General features: G+C 51.2%; 1 protein-coding gene across 1 annotated transcript in view; it reads left to right on the plus strand.

Moving 5' to 3' along the window:
* Positions 1–20,782, plus strand: part of LOC135271286 (ATP-binding cassette sub-family C member 6-like) — an 86,323-nt gene that overhangs the window by 24,734 nt on the left and 40,807 nt on the right. The window contains 9 exon segments of the mRNA XM_064368285.1: positions 1,520–1,681; positions 6,406–6,498; positions 8,885–9,088; positions 10,276–10,419; positions 12,114–12,201; positions 14,690–14,765; positions 17,078–17,204; positions 17,416–17,480; positions 17,482–17,590. Of these exon segments, the coding sequence (XP_064224355.1) occupies positions 1,520–1,681; positions 6,406–6,498; positions 8,885–9,088; positions 10,276–10,419; positions 12,114–12,201; positions 14,690–14,765; positions 17,078–17,204; positions 17,416–17,480; positions 17,482–17,590 (1,068 nt within the window).

Here is a 20,782-nt window from a genome sequence, read left to right on the forward strand (position 1 = left end):
CTGTTCACAGCTGTGTTTTCAGCTCTCAGCTCAGTGTGAGTCAAACAGTGGGCCCTCTCCAGAGATTTGCTACGTGGAGAATTTCTATGCTCAGTCATTGCTGGATCGTTCCTTCACTCCCTTACATAGTCATAGAGACAGGACTGCATGTGGGACTTAGCATTCAACAGGCTGGAAGGGGTCCACTGTGACCCCAGGGTTAGGGCAGATAAGAGGCTGACAGAGAAGCAGGTTGGTGTCAGAGAAGCACATGAAAGGTCTCACCCTTGTGTGCCTCTGTCACCCTGGATTGCTTCAAGGGTGTAGGAGCTTGCAAGGCCTGTGACTTGGGGCGAGTTGCTTAACTTCTCTGTGCCTCCGTTTCCTTAGCTGGAGAATGGGGTTAGTCATTGTGCATTTTATTGATTCTAGTCTCACATTTTTTTTTTTCAGTCTAATATTTCCAAAATGGAGATGTCTCTTACATGTCTTTATGTAATTGGAAATATCTTCCTTGGTGAGAGAACATTAGACAGCATTTTGCCCATGGCATTTTTTTTTAAAGGCAGGGGCTTGCTCTGTTCCCCAGGCTAGGGTGCAGCAGCACCAACCCGGCTCACTGCAGCATCAACCTCCTGAACTCAAGTGATTCTCCCACCTCAGCCTCCCCAGTAGCTGGGACCACAGGCACACCACAACCGTGCCTGGCCAATTTTTTTTTTTTCTTTTGAGATGGAGTTTTGCTCTTGTCACCCAGGCTGAAGTGTAATGGCTTGATCTTGGCTCACTGCAACCTCCACCTCCCGGGTTCAAGCGAGTCTCCTGCCTCAGCCTCCCAAGTAGCTGGGATTACAGACGCCCATCACCATGCCTGGCTAATTTTTGTATTTTTGGTAGAGACAACGTTTTACTGTATGGTCCAGGCTGGTCTCGAACTCCTGACCTCAGGTGATATGTCTACTTCGGCCTCCCAAAATGCTGGGATTACAGGCATGATCCACTGTGCCCAGCCCCCTGGCTAATTTTTAAAATTGTTTTTGTAGAGATTAGGTCTTGCTATGTTGTCCAGGCTGGTCTCAAACTCCTAGGATCAAGCAGTCCCCCCACTCAGCCTCCCATAGTGATGAGATTACAGGCAGGGGCCACCGCACCTGGCCTGGCATTTTAGATGGAAAGAATGTGGTAGTGCCTGCTGGGTGCCATTCATGGCCATGAGCTCCCTGGGACATGATGAGATTGTTCGTTTAGCACAGCGCCTGGGACGTGGTGAGCACTGGGCAGATGACCACCATTACCTGTGTTAATCTGCTGTTTTCATGCCTGTTATTCATTATTAAACCCCCTGTGCTTTAGGGATCTTGGAGATCTTTTTTTTTTAAATCATCTCTGGATTCTCAAGCAGCCCTGAGAGGTTGGCCTAAGAGTCTTTACTCACTGCGCAGATGCACAAAGTGAGGCTCAGTGGGTGGAGAAGCCACCCGGGACATCCCTCTGCCCCAGCCTCACCCCCTCTACTTCTTTCCTTCTGCTCTCCCACCAGGTCCTGGCTCTGTCCAGTGGCTCCAGAAAGGCCAGTGCAGTGGGCGACGTGGTCAACTTGGTGTCCGTGGATGTGCAGCGGGTGACCGAGAGCATCATCTACCTCAACGGGCTGTGGCTGCCTCTTGTCTGGATCGTCGTCTGTTTCATCTACCTCTGGCAGGTGTGTGGGTGGAGGAAGATGGGATTTGAATGGAGTCGCCGATCCTTCCTTCTCCCCTTCCTCCTCCCCCCTCCCACCCTTCCTCCTCAGCACTTGGCATTCAAGAGGCTAGAATGGGTCTACTGTGAGCCCAGGGTTAGGGCAATTTGAAGCTGCCAGAGAACCAAATTGGTGTCAGAACCAAACTGGCTGATCTAATGGGAAAAGTCTTCAAGAGGATGGCCTTCACTTGACCTTGGGCAGGAAGCTTATCCTCTCTGGGCCTCAGTTTCCTCTGTAGAATGATGATGATGACATTGACACTTTCCCTTGTGCTATTAGGGTACCCAGTAGGCAAGTTAACTATGTTTTGAAGTTACCAGTAGCCCTGGGGTACCACCACAGCCACCGTCCACAAAACACAAGAGGAAAAAATTCACGGGAAACAAATTGCTACTTAGGGTTCAAAAAGGACAAAGTAGCCATCAGGAAACAACCAGAACAAAAACAAACAAAACGTCTGTTTTCTGACTTCCTTCAACTTTGTGGTACAGGATTTTCTTTTTTGTTTTTTTAATTAGACTCTGGCCTGGGTGCAGTGGCTCACGCCTGTAATCCCAGCACTTTGGGAGGCCAAGGTGGGTGGATCACTTTAGGCCAGGCGTTCGAGACCAACCTGGCTAACATGGCGAAACCCTGTCTCTACTAAAAATACAAAAATTAGCTGGGTGTGGTGGTGGGCACTTGTAATCCCAGCTACCCCGGAGGCTGAGGCAGGAGAATCACTTGAGCCTTGGAAGTGGAGGTTGCAGTGAGCCGAGATCGCATCATTACACTCCAGCCTGGGTGACAGAAAGAGACCCCGTCTCCAGAAAAGAAAAAGAAAATTAGACTCTGTATCAGGAACTGCCCAGGCTCAAATCCTGCTTCTGACAACTTACCAGCTGTGAATTCGTGATCAAGGAACCTACTCTCTCAGCCCCTGTCCTTGTCTGTAACACCAGGATCATAACTAACAGTAGCGCCCCTGCCCCAGAGGTGCTGAGGCATGACACGAGCCCATACGTAGAAAGCACTTAACATGGCACCGGGCACACAGTGGCACTCTGTAGGTATTTGCTAGTATTATCATTAGCTACTTTTCCGCAAAGGACAAGACAGTAGATATTTTTACATTGGGGGCCCTACTGTCTCTCCTGCAAATACTCACCTCTGCCCTTGGAGTGCAGAAGTGGCCACAGGTAATACTAAGCAAACAGGCATGGTTTTCCTCCAATAAAACTCTATTTATAGGCAAGGCGCAATGGCTCCCACCCATAATCCCAGCACTTTTGGAGGCCAAAGTGGATGGATCAAGAGGCCAGGAGTTTGAGACCAGCCTGGCCAACATGGTGAAACCCTGTCTCTACTAAAAATACAAAAAGTAGTTGGGTGTGGTGGTGGGCCACTGTAATCCTAGCATCTCGGGAGACTGAGGCAGGAGAATTGCTTGAACCTGGGAGACAGAGGTTGCAGTGAGCCAAGACCGTGCCATTGTACTTCAGCCCGGGCAACAGAGTGAGTCTCAAAAAAAAAACAAAAAAAAAACCTGTTTATGGACGCTGACATTTGAACTCCATATCATTTTCATATGTCATGACATAGTATCCTTTAGATTTATATTTATATATTTAACTGGGCATGGTGGTGGTACACACCTGTAGTCCTAACTACTTGGGAGGCTGAGGCAGGAGGATCGATTGAGCCCAGGAGTTCAAGGTTACAGTAGGCTGTGATCATGCCACTGAATTCCAGCTCGGAGACAGAGCAAGACTCTCTTTTTAAAACTGTAAAAAATGTTTTGTTTTGTTTTGTTTTTTGAGACAGAGTCTCACTGTGTCACCCAGGTTGGAGTACAGTAGCACAATCTTGGCTCACTGCAACCTCCTCCTCCCAGGTTCAACTGTTCTCCAGCCTCAGCCTCCCAAGTAGCTGGGATTACAGGCGTGCACCACTGTATCTGGCTAGTTTTTGTATTTTTAGTAGAGACTGGGTTTCACCATGTTGGCCAGGCTGGTCTCGAACTCCTGACCTCAGCTGATCTGCCCACCAGAGCCTCCCAAAGTGCTGTGATTATGGGCATGAGCCACCATGCCCGCCCTTGTAAAAAATGTTAGTGGCATTTTGATTATAATTGTTACATACTCCCCCCAAAATTGGAATGCACATGCATATGATTGTTTATGCCAGGACTAGGGGCTGGGACCTTTTCTAATGCCTTCACCTTGTATTCCAGGGCCTTGCAAACAATAGGTTCTTAGCAAGTACAATAAGGCACTCAGACAGTGCTTGATGTGCATGATGACATACATGTCATCATTAGGAAGAAAGAGAGGGAGAGAGGAAGAACATGGGAAATTTCAGGGAAATTGATTAGGTTGACACCACCACTGCTAAAAATCAGATAAGACCAGTCTGAGCGTGGTGGCTTACGCCTGTAATCCCAGCACTTTGGGAGGCTGAGGCTGGTCGATCACTTAGGTCAGGAGTTCAAGAGCAGCATGGCCAATATGGCAAATACTGAAAATACAAAAATTAGCCAGGCATGGTGGCATGCACCTGTAATCCCAGCTACTCAGGAGGCTGAGACAGGAGAATCACTTGGGAAGCAGAGGTTGCAGTGAACCGAGATCATGTCACTGCACTCCAGCCTGGGTGACAGAGGAAGACTCCATCTCATTAAAAAAAAAAGAAGAAGAAAAGAAAAACAAAAGAAAAAGAAAATGTGTTCCTAAGGACTGAGATGGGAAACTGAGGCACACAGCCTGGAGTTGGGGTGGCGCTTGTCAAGAGAACGGGTTCAAGTAACCTGTGAAGGACTCTCAGAAAGTCACAGGAACTTAAAAATCATTTATTCTACCTCCCACTTCCACGTTTTCCAGATATAGAAACCAAAGCTGAAGGCCGGGCGCGGTGGCTCATGCCTGTAATCCCAGCACTTTGGGAGGCCGAGGCGGGTGGATCACGAAGTCAAGAGATCGAGACCATCCTGGTCAACAAGGTGAAACCCCATCTCTACTAAAAATACTAAAATTAGCTGGGCGTGGTGGCGCGTGCCTGTAATCCCAGCTACTCAGGAGGCTGAGGCAGGAGAATTGCTTGAACCCAGGGGGCGGAGGCTGCGGTGAGCCGAGATCGTGCCATTGCACTCCAGCCTGGGTAACAGGAGCGAAACTCCGTCTCAAAAAAAAAAAAAAAAAAGAAACCAAAGCTGAGAGGGGAAGAAAACTATCCCAAAAGCACCATGTTGGTAGGGAGCAGGGTTGCCAGAGAAAAAGGAAACACAGGACATGCAGTGAAGTGTGAGTTTTGGACTCTCAGTGTACGTCCCAAATAATGCACGAGACTTACACGAAAATCTTACTCTTCATCTTCAAAGGTAACTGGGCATCTCTATGATGATTTACTAAGTCTGACAACCCTCATGAGGGTAAAATGAAGATTAGGAAAATAATTAAATGTAATAAGCAAACATGCAAAATGAGGACAAATCTGTTCCCATTTTGCAGACAAGGGAATTGCACGTTAGGGAAGCGGCTTGCCCCAAGGCCACACTCACAAACGTCAGAGTCAGGATTTGAACCCGATCCTGATTCCAGAGGTCTCAACTTCACTGTTGTGGCCAGGAACACCCCCTAGTCCTACTCGTGTGTGTGCATGTTCTGTCTTGAATATGACCCTCTCCCCATCGTGTAAGTGGGCCATTCCCCTCCCTGAAACTGAAGGACCCCATCTTCAGCAGGCCCCTATGAGCCCGGATCCCTGGGACCTGGTGGCTGCCCTTATCACATTCCCTGACTCCCCATCTTAGGACCCAAGTCTGACCCCCTTCAGGATCTGCAGCTGTGTTACAGGAAAGGGGACCCAATCCAGACCCCAAGGGAGGGTTCTTGGATCCCATGCAAGAAAGAATTCAGGATGAGTCTGTAAAGCGAAGTGAGTTTTTTGTTTTTGACATGGAATCTTGCTCTAGTGCCCAGGCTGGAGTGCAGTGGCACAATTGTGGCTCACTGCAACCTCAGTCTCCCAGGTTCAAGCGATTCTCCCCCTTCAGCCTCCTGAGTAGCTGGGATCACAGGTGCCTGCCACCACACCCAGCTAATTTTTATATTTTCAGTAGAGACGGGATTTCACCATGTTGGCCAGGCTGGTCTTGAACTCCTGATCTCAGGTGATCCACACACCTCAGCCTCCCAAAGTGTTGGGATTATAGGCATGAGCTATGGCGCCTGGTCGAAAGCAAGTTTTTCAGGAAAGTAACGATATAAAAGAATGACTACTCCATAGAGCAGCCCAGAGGGCACTGGTGTTTTATGGTTATTTCTTGATGATGTGCTGAACAGGGGGTGGATTATTCACACCTCCCCTTTTTAGACCATATAGGGAAACTTCTGGATGTTGCCATGGCATTTGTGCAGCAGTGAGGATGACCAGAGCTCACTCTGGTCGCCATCTTGGTTTTGGTGGGTTGGACCGGCTTCTTTACTGCAGCCTGTTTTACTGGCGAGGTCTCTGTGACCTGTATCCTGTACTGCCCTCCTGTCTCATCCTGTGACTTAGAATGCCTTCACTGCCTGGGAATGCAGCCCAGTAGGTCTCAGCCTCCTTTTACCCAGCTCCTACTCAAGATGGAGCTGCTGTGGTTCACACGCCTCGGCAGCTGGGTTCCTCGAGATCTCCTGACATCCTGTCCCCTCTGTCCCCAGCTCCTGGGCCCATCTGCCCTCACGGCCATCGCTGTCTTCCTGAGCCTCCTCCCTCTGAATTTCTTCATCACCAAGAAGAGGAACCACCATCAGGTTCGGCTTTTGGGAAAGGGATGGACCAGGCAGGAAGAAGGGAGGAAGCCACAGATCCTGTGTGGGCGATGGGGAGGGGAGAGCTGAGTGGGAGCCCGAGGGTCCGCTTTGTTCTAGTCTCTGTGAGTTGCCCATTGTGCGGACCTGCCACCTTCCTTCCCCATCACAGTGGATGGTGGCTCCTCCCTCCAGTGTTCAGGCCCCAGGCCCTGGGTCAGTTCAATGCCTTTTTCTCTGGCACCCCATCAGTCAGCAGATTTGCTTGGCATCACCTTCAAAATGCATCCAGAATGTCACCCTTCCTGGTGCAGGCTCTCCACCCCCCACCCCCACCCTTTCTCTAACCTGGATCTCTGCAGCAAGGCCCTGGCTCACTCTGTACCTCTGCCGCAGCCTCTCTCCACTCCCAGCCACAGGAGACCTGTGTAAGCCGAATCCATTGCACCCTCCTCTGCTGAGACACACAGCTGCCCGGTTTTCGTCAGTCTGAGCCAAAGGCCCCACAGTGGCCCACCAGGCCCACCCTGAGCTGCCTCATTGCCTCCAGCCTCACCTTCCACCCATCTCCCTCCCTTCCCCACCTACCCCCCACTCCCCCGTCCTCACACCTGCCTGATATTCACACATCTCTCCAGGCATCTGCTTTAGCTATTCCCTCTGCCTGGACCACCCTCACTCCAGAAGACCCTTGTCCCCTCCAGCACCCCCTGCAGTCAGGGCCACCTCCCTCACCACTGTCCAGCAAGGACACGGCCCACCCATCCCTCTCCTCTCAGCAGCTCCCTTCCTTGGCCTGTCCTGGGTTTGTTTTTGCTTTTCCCCAGCACTTCCCCTTCCTAAAGGGCCCTGCGGGAAGCTCCACAGCAGCACGGGCCACTCACTGTGGCAGACTCAGTATCTAGTTAGTGCTCGGCATGCTTAAGGTGCTGGATAAGTGTTTGAGAACTACGGAAGAAAGGGGGGAGGGGAGAAGGGAAGGAGAGAGGAAGGGAAGAAGGGAGGGAGGGGAAAAGGAGGGAGGGGAGGAGTGAAAAGGAGGGAGGGAAGGAAAGATAGGAAAGGGGAGGACAGATGGAGGGAAGGAAAGAGTTGAAAGAAAGAAGGAATGAGGGAGGGAAGGAAGAAAGGACAGGAGAAAGGAAGAAAGGAAAGAAAGTTGAGAGTGAAGGAGGGAGGGAAGGGGGATGGAGGGAAGGAACTTATTTCCTCTCTAGGCCCAGCTGTCCCAGTGTCCATCTGTCACTTGGGCTGTTTCTCCAGCCTCCTGCGTGGCCTCCTCGAAAATCTTCTAGGTGGGCACGGTGGCTCAGGCCTGTAATCCCAGCACTTTGGGAGGCCAAGCTGGGCAGGTCACCTGAGGTGAGGAGTTTGAAACCAGCCTGGCCAACATGGCAAAACCCTGTCTCTACTAAAAAAACACAAGGATTAGCCAGGTGTGGTAGCAGGTGCCTATAATCCCAGCTACTTGGGAGGCTCAGGCATGACAATCCCTTGAACCCGGGAGGAGGAGGTTACAGTGAGCCAAGATCATGCCACTGTACTCCAGACTGGGTGACAGAGCAAGACTCCATCTCAATTAAAAAAAAAAAAAAAAACCTTCTCCAGGCAGCTGCCCTCTGGTGATGCCCCCTGACCCAGTGAAGCACGAGAGACCCCAAACTCCTGCCTGACCCTAAAGTGCCAAATGACCCTGCCTACGGATTCCTGTGGCCACCCTGAGAGTCCTCCAAGTCTTGCTGCTCCCTGTGCCTGGGTTTTTGCTGCCTCCTGTCTCAAAGCCTCCCCTCCCTCTTCCCGGCTCCATCTCCCCATCCTCTGTCTGCCCAGCACCCACCTCCTGGTCATTTAACGTGTAGCTCAGGGGCTGGGTGCAGTGACTCACACCTGTGATCCTAGCACTTGGGGAGGCCGAGGTGGGCAGATCACAAGGTCAGGAGATCGAGACAAGCCTGTCTAACACAGTGAAACCGTGGCAGATGTTCACTTGAGCCCAGGAGCTCCATACCAGCCTTGGCAACATAGTGAGACCCTCCAACTTCACAAAATGTAAACAGAAAAAAAAAAAGATGTAGCTCAGATATCAGCCACCTCCATTTAGCCTTCCTGACAATGCCGTACCCAGGTGGGCTCAGGGGCTGCCTCTGTTCTCCGGGCATCAGAGAGAGGCTGCTTCCCTGGGGCGATGGTCCCAGGTCAGCTCCTGCAGGAGTCCAGGCACAGGATGATGGTGGATGGACCAGGACTGAGGGTCAGAGATGCTGAGAGGCAGACAGCTTTGGGACGTACTTGTGGAAATCAGTGTGATTTGCTGCAGGGTGGCTGTCAGGATGCAGGGGAGAATTCTGGACCGGCCCTGTCTTCATTTCTCTCTTCTCTCCAATCCCAGGAAGAGCAAATGAGGCAGAAGGACTCAAGGGCCCGGCTCACCAGCTCCATCCTCAGGAACTCGAGGACCATCAAGTTCCATGGCTGGGAGGGAGCCTTTCTGGACAGAGTCCTGGGCATCCGGGGCCAGGAGCTGGGCGCCTTGCGGACCTCCGGCCTCCTCTTCTCCGTGTCGCTGGTGTCCTTCCAAGTGTCTACGTTTCTGGTGACGTCACTCTAATCTCTATGCAGAGCAGGGCTGGGAAAGGAGTGTGGGGGTGGGGGCTGGGTGAGGTAGGTGGAGCCTCCCAGATCCTACCACCCTGTCCATCAAATCCCACTCATTCAGGATTCTGTTCTCTCGGGGTTCCTGCTGTGTTCTGCTTGAGTGAATTAATCTCGTCATTCTGGTGAAGGTGGCAGCGGCTGATGAGGTCTGCTGTTCTGAGAGTTCCAGGCTTCTACTGACATGAGAAGGAGGGTGGAGGTGCAGGGGGACTGCCGAGGTAGAATCCGGGGTCTGAGTGGCTTCCCTGCTGCTGGCCAGCAGATGTCCACAGCCACCCTGTCACTGATGTGATCCTTGTCCTGCCATTCTGTCATTTATTTCAGATTGCTGTCAGAACAGCCTTCCTAAAGCACAGCTTTAAAAAATTGGATACATAGGCTGGGCACAGTAGCTCAAGCCTGTCATCCCAGCACTTTGGGAGGCTGAGGTGGGTGGATCACTTGAGGTCAGGAGTTCAAGACCAGCCTGCCCAACATGGCAAAACCCTGTCTCTACCAAAAACACAAAGATTAGCCAGGCATGGTAGAGAGCGGCTGTAATCCCAGCTACTCAGGAGGCTGAGGCAGGAGAATCGCTTGAACCTGGGTGGTGGAGATGGCAGTGAGCCAAGATCGTGCCACTTTACTCCAGGCTGGGCAACAGAGCAAGATTTCGTTTAAAAAATAAAAAAAAGGCAGGGGGCCCACAAATGGCACCAACTCCTAGAGCCCTCACATGCTGCTCTTGCCTGCAGGTTTAGAGTCCTCTTCCAAGGGACTCTTGGGTCACAAGTTCCACCATGCCTAAAACAGCAATGCTACCAAGATCAGAAACTCTGCTGTCCCCCCAGCGCCTGGAGCCGAGAGGCATTAGGTTCTCCCCTAGCCTCTAGTGATGCCTGGAGCCGGTGCTGCACCCTGATCGCCTTTAACAACATGCTGTGTCTTTGGAGAGAGCCTTGCATAGCTTATGGCTGAGGAGTGGACGCGTATTAGCAGGATTGGGAGTGGGATCTGCCGAGGGAAGCTCATGCAGACATGGTGGGTGGGCCTCGTGGACCCTGCAGGCACCATAGCTTGCCTGGGCTGCCCAGTCCATGCTTGCATGTCTCACTGTCACCCCACGTTTTCTTCCTCCCACCCCAGGTTGCACTGGTGGTGTTTGCTGTCCACACTCTGGTGGCCGAGAATGCCATGGATGCAGAGAAAGCCTTTGTGACTCTCACGGTTCTCAACATCCTCAACAAGGCCCAGGCATTCCTGCCCTCCTCCATCCACTCCCTCGTCCAGGTGAGGTGGGGGTCAGGGCTGGAGCCATCCCGGGGGAGCGCGTGGGCTGGCCTGGCTTCAGCTACCCTAGGCCTGCCATTTGCAGAGGAGGGGAAAGACAGAGTGGGAGGGAGACAGATGGTGTGGAGCTGGAAAAGAGGCGAGCAGAGAGTACAGCAGACATCTGCAAGGGGCCAGCTTTTGTCTGTACCACCGTGGAATCTGACAGCCATTTCCATGAGGATCTAGAACCACGGGCTGTCTGCTACGACAGCAGGTGTCACCAACACTGTCAGCACTTGGTCACAGGTTCCATCGCTGAGAACCAGGAGGGCACTTGGCTTCCCAAAGTGCTGGGATTACAGGCATGAGCCGCTGCACCTGGCCTAATCTGTATTTTAATGACTGGTTTCTTTCTTCCCCAAAGATGGGTTTGTGACTGGGAGAGGGCACCCCCAGATGGACAATATTTGAAATTGTTCCGTATAATGTGCGGACCTCTCCACAGACACCCTCAGAACATGCAGACTCATCCATCTGTCCAGTGATTCCACATACAAGCAATCATGTCAGTTCCCTTTTTTACACAAAGCAATTTTGTTTCTCTTCCTTTGCTATCTCTGGTCCTTTCAGCATCATGAAAACAAGAAACGGTGGCATACCTGAACCATCTGTGTTTCTATTTTTTTAAATTTTTATTTATATTTTATTTATGATTACTATTTTTAAGACAGAGTCTCACTCTGTCACCCAGGCTGGAATGCAGTGGTGCAGTCTCAGCTCACTGCAACCTCCACCTCCTGGGTTCAAGTGATTCTCCTGCTTCAGCCTCGCAACTAGGTGGGACTGCAGGCACATACAACCAAGCCCAGCTAATTTTTTCATGTTTTTCATAGAGATGAGTTTCACTATGTTGACCAGGCTGGTTTTGAACTGCTGATTTCAGGTGATCTGTCTACCTTGGCATCCCAAAGTGCTGGGATTACAGACATGAGCCACTGTGCCCAGCCTTGTTTACTTATTCATTTATTTATTTATTTACTGAGATAGGGTCTTACTCTGTCACCCAGGCTGGAGTGCAGTGGTGTGATCTCAACTCACTGCATCCTCAAACTCCTGGACTCAAGTGATCCTCCCACCTCCCAACCTCCCGAGTAGCTGGGACTCTAGGCAGGGGCCACCACATCTGGCTAATTTTTAACTTTTTATGGAGACCCGTCTTGCTATGTTACCCGGGTCTCGAACTCCTGGCCTCAAGTGATGCTCCTGCACTTGGCTTCCCAAAGTGCTGGGTTTATAAGCATCAGCCGCTGCACCTGGCTTAATCTCTTACTTTAAGGACCGGTCTTTCTTCCCCAAGATGGGTTTGTGACTGGGACAGGACGCCCCCAGGTGGACATTTGAAATTGTATCATGGCTTGTTAACCTCATTGGAAAAGCCACCATCCTCTTCTCAGATCTTGTCTGTGGAATGGCAGCTGGTTCGTTCCCGTGTCACTGATTGATAGGAGTGCTGAGGTGGCAGATCGCCACCATCAAGGTCACCACTCAGGGTGCATCGTTTCCCATGAACTAGAAAGCTTTGTCCTCACGCCTTGCACATACACAGAACTTGGTGGACAGGAAGTTGTTGCCACACATCTTGAGACACTGACACCCCAAACCCAAGTTCTTTGGTCTTCTGGCTGGGTGACCTGGGGCTTCGGTTTCCCTAGGCCCGGGTGTCCTTCGACCGTCTGGTCTCCTTCCTCTGCCTGGAAGAAGTTGACCCTGGTGCAGTGGACTCATGTCCCTCTGGAAGCTGTGAGTGCTGAGTCTGGCAGGAGGGGTGTGGGAGGGATGGGAGGCATGGGGCCTGTCCCGGCCCATAATGGCAAGCCAGCATCGGTGTTGGGGGCAGATGGGGGCTGCAGGTAGTGGACTGGCATGTGCAGATCACGCCATCTGCCTGTCACTTGGAAACAGGCACAGTGCTGCTGCTCTTTGTGCTAGCCATTTGGCGACCACGCAGTGAGCACCAACTTTGTGCCATCCTGCGTGTGCAGCAGAGACCAGGCTAACACAGTGGGCCCCAAGCTTTTTGGCACCAGGGACTAGTTTTGTGGAAGACAGTTTTTCTATGGACTGGGGTGGGGTGCACAGTTTTGGGACGATTCAAACACATGACATTTATTGTGCACTTTATTATTACTACATTGTGATATGTAATGAAATAATGATACAGCTCACCACAATGTAGAATCAGTGGGAGCCCTGAGCTTGTTTTCCTGCAACTGGAGAGTCCCATTTGGGGGTGATGGGAGACAGTGACAGATCATCAGGCGTTAGATTCTCATAAGGAACATGCAGCCCAGATTCCTCACTTGCGCAGTTCACAGAAGGGTTTGTGCTCCTGTGAGAATCTAATGCCACTGCTCATCTGGCAGGAGGTGGAGCTCAGGCGGTGATGCAGGTGATGGGAAGTGGCTGTAAACACAGATGACACTCTGCTCGCCTGCTCTCTGCTCACCTCCTGCTGGATGGCCCAGTTCCTGAGAGGCTGCAGATGGTACTAGTCTGTGAGCTGGGAGTGGGGACTCCTGCTCTAACAGACCAGGTCCTTGTCCTCATGCAGAAAGTCCAAGATGATAAGCATGGCAACATTTTGGTCATGCTAGAAAATAACATCATTACAAGCCAGGCACAGTGTCTTACACCTGTAATCCCAGCACTTTGGGAGGCTGAGGCCAGTGGATCATGAGGTCAGGAGTTCAAGACCAGCCTGACTAACATGGCAAAACCTCATCTATACTAAAATACAAAAATTAGCCGGGCGTGGTGGCATGAGTCTGTAATCCCAGCTACTCAGGATGCCGAGGCAGGAGAATCACTTGAACCCAGGAAGCAGAGGTTGCACTGAGCCAAGATCGCACCACTGCACTCCAGCCTGGGTGACAGCGAGGCTCTGTCTCAAAAAAAAAGAAACGAAAAGAAAATACCATCACTGCAAGCACCATTGCGCGATAAGACTCACCAAGCTCAAGTTACCTGGGCCTCCCCCACTCCACCCCATCGTTTTGTCACCCCACGGGCCAAGACACCCTCCCCCTTGTTGTACTGAAGAACCTGGGCAAACCGTGTACCTGAGAAACACCCACATGGTGGGTAAATGCCTCGCCTGTGACATTGGACTGCCCTGGTCCAAGTCCCAGCCCCAGCACTGACTAGCTTGGTGATCCTGACAAGTAGATAGTCTATCCAAGCCTCCGTGTTCCCATCTGCAAAATGGGCATGTCAATCATCACAGCAGCTAATTTTGCGGATGGATTTAATTGATCTTGGCTGAGCCGTTAGAGCTTTGATTTTTAGAAAATCTTTCAGGCGATCCTAACTGTGTGTTAAGGATCAAGAATCACTGATCTAATTACACTTGTCACAGTGAAATAATAATTACTGTTAATTATAGTAGTTATAATTATACTATATTATACATTATATAATATGTTATAATTATATAACATAAATATATATATGAATTATATGTTATGATAATAATTATTATTACTGTTATTGTTTGAGATGGAGTCTCTCTCTGTTATCCATGGTATAGTTTAGTTGCACAATCTCAGCTCACTGCAGCCTCCCGGTTTCAAGCAATTCTCCTGCCTCAGCCTCTTAAGTAGCTGTGATTGCAGGCACCTGCCACCACGCCTGGCTAATTTTCATACTTTTTGGTAGAGACAGTGTTTTGCTGTGTTGGCCAGGGTGTTCTCAAACTCCTAACCTCAAGCGATCAACCCACCTCTGCTTCCCAAAGCACTGGAATTACAGGCTTGAGACACTGCTTCCGGCCACAGTGAAATTAGTAACACCTCCTTCACTCTCTGGGAAGGCTGGGATTAGATGACAATTTATATCAGAATTATGTTAACTTTTTTATAAATGACCAGACTGTGCATATTTTAGGCTCATGGGCCACACAGTCTCTGTCACAACTGCTCAAAGCATGAAATATAGAAATGAATGGATTTGCCTGTGTTTCAATAAAACTTTATTGATAAGAATAGGCACCAGGCAGGATTTGGTCTCTGGGCCATGGTTTGCCTCCCCCTGGATTATTAGCCATGGGACATGGAGAGAACAAGACCCCTGCAGGGTCACACAAAAGCCAGTGAGTAGCCGGGCAGTCTGTGAAGTGGGAGAGATTTCCTGCTGCAGCTTCTGCCCTGGGGGGCAGTGCCTGGGCGCCTCTTCGATGCAGAGGCTGGCCAGGTAAGGGGGTCTCCTGTAACTGGCCTCTTGTGCCCTGCAGCTGCCGGGAAGAATTGCATCACTATACACAGTGCCACCTTCACCTGGTCCCAGGAGAGCTCTCCCTGCCTCCACAGGTACAGAACGACACCCGTGATAACCAGCCTTATGTTTTTAGGAAGAAGCTGCATGGGGTTCCTGCTGCCCCCTCTCACCTGAGAGGTGGTGCAGGTTTCCAGCCTGGGACGGGAGGGTGGGTTAGGCTGTGCTAGGGCTCTGCCAGGGAAGTTCCCAGGACGCTCCTGTACCTCCTGCAGGTGGGGACCAGGCCATCTGAGCCTCTCCCATCATGGGGAGACACCCCTTTGTTCCCAGGCTGGCCAAGACATTGCAAAGCGGGGGGCTGGCCGAGAGGTGCCCCGAGGTTCAGCCTCATCAGCTATGCTCACTTCTGTGCCACCTATATCAGTCTGAGGCCATTATCACCTAAGCCCCCAACTCTATGGATTGGTCTTTGTGGCAAAAATCTCAGCCAGTCCTAAAACTCCCTGAAAAGGGAAAGAACATGCCCTGGGCAGTATTTGTATTGGTTGTCATTCACTCACTTCCTCGTCGGAGTACTTGCTACAGGCCGTGCTCTGTTCTAGGTACTGGGTGAAGGATATAGACAAGGGCTCTGCTCTCTTGGGGTGACATGCTGATAGAGATGAGGCCCAAACAGGAAGCCAGGGCAGGGGGACAGAGCACAATGGCATGCCTAGTGAGGGAAGGCCTGGCATTCAAGCTGAGATCATAAGTGTCTGGGAGAAGACTTTTCTTTCTTTCTTTTTTTTTTTTTTTGTGAAACAGTCTTGCTCTGTTGCACAGGCTGGGATGCAATGGCATGATCTCGGCTTACTGCAGCCTCCAGCTCCTGAGTTCAAGTGATTCTTGTGCCTCAGCTTCCCTAGTAGCTGAGATTACAGGCGTGCACCACCATGCCTGGCTAACTTTTGTATTTTTAGTAGAGATGGGGTTTCACCATGTTGGCCATGCTGGTCTCCATCTCCTGACCTCAAGTGATCCACCTGCCTCAGCTCCCAAAGGACTGGGATTACAGGCATGAGTCACCGCGTCTGGCCTTGGAGAAGAGCCTTTTAGGCGGTGGGAATGGCATGTGTAAAGGTCCTGGGGCAGGAGTGTGCCTGAACCTGGGTTTCCCAACCTCAGCACGGTTGATATTTTGGGCTGAAACTTCTTTGATGGGGCCATCCTGTGCATTATGGGATATTTAGCAGACCCCCAGACTCTACCCACTAGATTCCGGCAGCACCCCCTACCAGTGTGACATCCAAAAAGATGTCTAGATCTTGCCAAATGACTCATAGAAAACTCAGTTACCCCCAGTTGAGAACCACTGACTTATTGTGTTTAAGAAATAGCAAGGTCATTGTGGCCAAGGCTGAGCAGCTGAGGCACAGAGCGGAAGGAGGCACAGGGCGGAAGGAGGCGAGACGTCGCTCACGACCGCCAGGACTTCAGCTCTGACCCTGAGTGAAACGGGAGTGCTGGCGGGTTTAGTTGGGAAGTGTCATGATCTGACTTGGGTTTTTTGTTTGTTTGTTTTTTGAGACGGAGTCTTACTCTGTCGCCAGGCTGGAGTGAAGTGGCGCGATCTCGGCTCACTGCAACCTCCGCCTCCCAGATTCAAGCGATTCTCCTGTCTCAGCCTCCCAAGTAGCTGGGACTACAGGCACACACCACCATGGCCAGCTAATTTTTGTGTTTTTAGTAGATACGGGGTTTCTCTGTATTAGTCAGGCTGGTCTCAAATTCCCAACCTCAAGTGATACACCCTCCTTGGCCTTCCAAAGTGCTGGGATATCAGGCATGAGCCACTGCTGACTTGGGTTTTAACAGATCCCTCTGGTCACGGGATGGAGGATGGGCTGTGGGACATGGACAGGAGTGGGGCGGGACCAAGAGCAGGGCAGGGAGGGGAGGAAAGAGCCTATTTATTGCAAAAGTCAAGGCAGGAGGCCAAGCTGGTGAAACCCTCAGGCTACCGCCAACTCTGTGTGTGCATGTGGGTGGACATGCATGCATATGTGTGTGTGTGTGCACATGTATGTGTGTGAGCATGGATTGCTTGCGTATGCGCATGTGCTTTGTGTGTGGATGTGTGACCACATTGTGTGTGTTTCTGTGCACGCTAGCATGCTTGTATGAGTGTGCAAATGTGCATGCATGTGGGCATACTTTGTGTGTGTGTATGCATGTACACATGCGCAGATTTGCACAGGATGGTTGCTGAAATAGCCAGACAAGGACTGGGAAAAGAAGAACAGCCCCACAGGTGCTCTTAGAAACTCCCAGAGCAGGAAAACCCGGCTGCATCTGGGGCTCAGCCTTCCCCACAGATGCAGGCTAGACCCTAACCAAGATTATGTCTCCTCTCTTGCATTGCCAGAATAAACCTCACTGTGCCCCAGGGCTGTCTCCTGGCTGTTGTTGGTCCAGTGGGGGCAGGGAAGTCTTCCCTGCTGTCTGCCCTCCTTGGGGAGCTGTCAAAAGTGGAGGGGTTCATGAACATCAAGGTGAGGCCACCCCCCGCCTGTCTGCTAGGCTGTCCCCACCATCCTGAAAGTCCCCCTTCCTCGCTGCCTTCCCACCCCTCCCCATCCCAGCCAAGCTCATTTCATTCATTCTGTCCACCACCCACCCACCACTGAGGCTCCCAATTCTCCTCAAAGCCTATCCTACCTCTGTCCCCATCATCCTCCTGTGACCAAAGTAAGTGTGTTTCAGGGTTCGGTGGCCTACATGCCCCAGGAGGCCTGGGTGCAGAACACCTCTGTGGTGGAGAATGTGTGTCGGGCAGGAGCTGGAGCCAGCCTGGCTGGAGAGAGTCCTAGAGGCCTGCGCCCTGCAGCCAGATGTGGACAGCTTCCCTGCGGGAGTTCACACTTCAGTTGGGGAGCAGGTGAGAGTCTCGGGTCTTTGTGGGACAGGAGACGTTGTAGTTGGGGGTCATTTGGGTCCCTGACTCATGGGCAATATGATGGAGAAATGGCGGGGGGTGGTCACAGAAGTGGGGAGAAGGGCTCAGCTCAGGGCCAAGCATGTGGTAGGTGCTTAATAAATCAGAATTGATGAGTAGAGATGGACACAGAGAGAGGCAGGGAGTTGTGGCAGGAATTGGCGGTGAGGGGCTCTGTGACAACTCAGAGTGAGGAGACCTACTTCCTGTCTTTCTCTGCCCTGCCTTGCTGGGTGACGTTGATCTAATTGCTTCCCCTCTCTGGGCCTCACCAAAGGATCTGGACAGAGATGTCCAAGACACAGGATATATGCATCTGGAGCAATGGATTGGGCAGGAGTTGGCAAACTGTGACCCTCAGTCCAAATTCAGCCTAACACTTGTGTTTTTTATTTTATTTTATTTTTTGAGATGGAGTCTCACTCTGTTGCACAGGCTGGAGTGCAGTGGTGCAATCTCAGCTCACTGCAACCTCTGCCCCCCATGTTCAAGCAGTTGTCCCACCTCAGCCTCCTGAGTAGCTGAGATTTCAAGCATGCCCCACCACACCTGGCTGATTTTTGTATTTTTAGTAGAGACAGGGTTTCACCATGTTGGCTAGGCTGGTCTCAAACTCCTGACCTCAGGCGGTCTCCCCATCTCCCTCAGAGTCAAAGCCCAAGTTGTGACAATCCCTGGCAAGGTCCCTGTGACCTGGCTGTGGTACCCATCAGCCCCGTCTCTCATCATCATCTCTCGGCTTCACTCCAGCCTCCAGCGTCTGTGAAGTTCCCTGATCCCCCGTGGCACACTCTGACCCCAGGGCCTTTGCACCTGCTATTCCCTCTGCTGGAAAGCTCTCCCCAGGAGTCCCCAGGGCTCATCCCTCATGTCTATCACCTTCAAAGAGAGGCCTTCCCTGACCACCTTATCCACCACCACAGCACCCCTGCTCATGCTAGTGCACCCCACACCTGCACCTGATTTCTCTCTCCTTCCTTCCTTCTCTATCTTTTCTTTGTTTCTTTTCTTTTCTTTTCCCTCCCTCCCTCCCTCCCTTCCTTTTCTTTCTTTTCTTTTGTTTTGACAGCCTCACTCTGTTCCCCAGGCTGGAGTTTAGTGGTGCAGTCACGGCTCACTGCACCCTCCACCTCCTGGGTTAGTAGAGATGGGGTTTCACCACATTGGCCAGGCTAGTCTTGAACTCCTGACCTCAAGGGACCCATCCACCTCGGCCTCCCAAAGTGTTGGGAATATAGGCATGAGCCACCCCTCCTGGCCGGCCTCCCCTGCCTTCGTATTTATTTTCCATAGCATTCTCCACCCGATGTCCTGTCTGTGTTACTGGTTTATTTATGAATCGCTCGTCTCTCTCCCCCTCATTACAATGATGGATCCATTAAGAGAGCAGCAGCTTTGTTTTGCTCATTGCTGTTTCCCCAAAGCCTAGAACCCTGCCAGGTATATGATAAGCAGGCAGTAGTTATTCATAGAATGAATGAATGTAAGAATGAACGAATGGCTGGGTGCAGTGGCTTATGCCTGTTATCCCAGCACTTTGGGAGGCCCAGGTGGGTGGATTGCTTGAGGTCAAGAGTTTGAGACTAGCCTGGCCAACATGGTGAAACCCCATCTCTACTAAAAATGCAAAAATTAGCTAGGAATGGTAGTGCATGCCTGTAATCTCAGCTACTCGGGAGGCTGAGGCAGGAGAATTGCCTGCCCAGGAAGCGGAGGTTGCAGTGAGTCGAGATCACGCCACTGCCCTCCAGCCTGGGTGAAAGAGTGAGACTCTGTATCAAAAATAAATAAAAATAATTAAAAGAATGAATGAAAGACAAGAAGGCCTTGATAGAAGGAATAAGTTATAGTAATCGGTAGTACACAAGGGAAATTATAGCGAATGATAATTTGTATATTTCAAGATAACTAGACGAGAAGGATTGTCATGTTCCCAATACAAAAGATAAATATTTGAGGTGACGACTGTCTCAGTTACCCTGATATGATCATTACATACTGTCTACAGCAGGGGTCCCCAACCCCCCGGCCACAGATCAGTACCAGTTTGTGGTCTGGTTTTTTTGTTTGTTTTTTGGATTTTTTTGAGACAGAGTCTCACTCTGTGCAGTGGATCTTGGCTGACTGCAGCCTTCATCTCGGAGGTTCAAGCTGTTCTCCTCTCTCAGCCTCCCAAGTAGCTGGGATTACAGGCATGCACCACCACATCCAGCTAATTTTTGTATTTTTAGTAGAGACAGGGTTTCACCATGTTGGCCAGGCTGGTCTGGAACTCCTGACCTCAGGTGATTCGCCTGCCTCAGCCTCCCAAAGTGCTGGGATTACAAGCATGAGCCACTGCACCTGGCCTTTTTTTTTTTTTTAAGATGGAGTTTTACTCGTTGTCCAGGCTGCAGTGCAATGGTGCGATCTTGGCCCACTGCAACCTCCGCCTCCTGGGTTCAAGCGATTCTCCTGCCTCAGCCTCAGGAGTAGCTGGGATTACAGGTGTGAGCCACCACGCCTGGCTAATTTTTGTATTTTTAGTAGTGACGGGGTGTCTCCATGTTGATCAGGCTGGTCTCAAACTCCTGACTTAAGGTGATCGGCCCACCTCGCCCTCCCAAAGTGCTGGGATTACAGGCGTGAGCCACCGCGCCCGGCTCACCTGTTAGGAACTGGGCAGGCCGCACAGCGGTGAGCAGCGGCGGGCGAGGGAGGCTTCATCTGTGTTCACAGCCGCTCCTTATTGCTGGCGTCACCACCTGAGCTCCACCTCCTGTCAGATCGCTGGTGGTGTTAGAGTCTCATAGGAGCGCAAACCCTACTGTAAACAGCACATATGAGGGATCTAGGCTGCGTGCTCCTTATGAGAATCCAATGCCTGATGATCTGTCACTCTCTCCTATCACCCCCAGAAGGGATGATCTAGTTTCAGGAAAACAAGCTCAGGGCTCCCACTGATTCTACGTTATGGTGAGTTGTGTAAGTATTTCATTACATATTACAATGTAACAGTAATAGAAGTAGGCCTGGTGCAGGGGCTCATGCCTGTCATCCCAGCACTTTGGGAGGCCGAGGTGAGTGGATCACCTGAGGTCAGGAGTTCAAGACCAGCCTGGCCAACATGGTGAAACCCCATCTCTACTAAAAATA

Source organism: Aotus nancymaae, unplaced genomic scaffold (assembly GCF_030222135.1).
Source record: "Aotus nancymaae isolate 86718 unplaced genomic scaffold, 86718_ANA_hifiasm-v0.15.2.pri h1tg000076l, whole genome shotgun sequence".
NCBI classification, from domain to species: Eukaryota; Metazoa; Chordata; class Mammalia; order Primates; family Aotidae; genus Aotus; species Aotus nancymaae.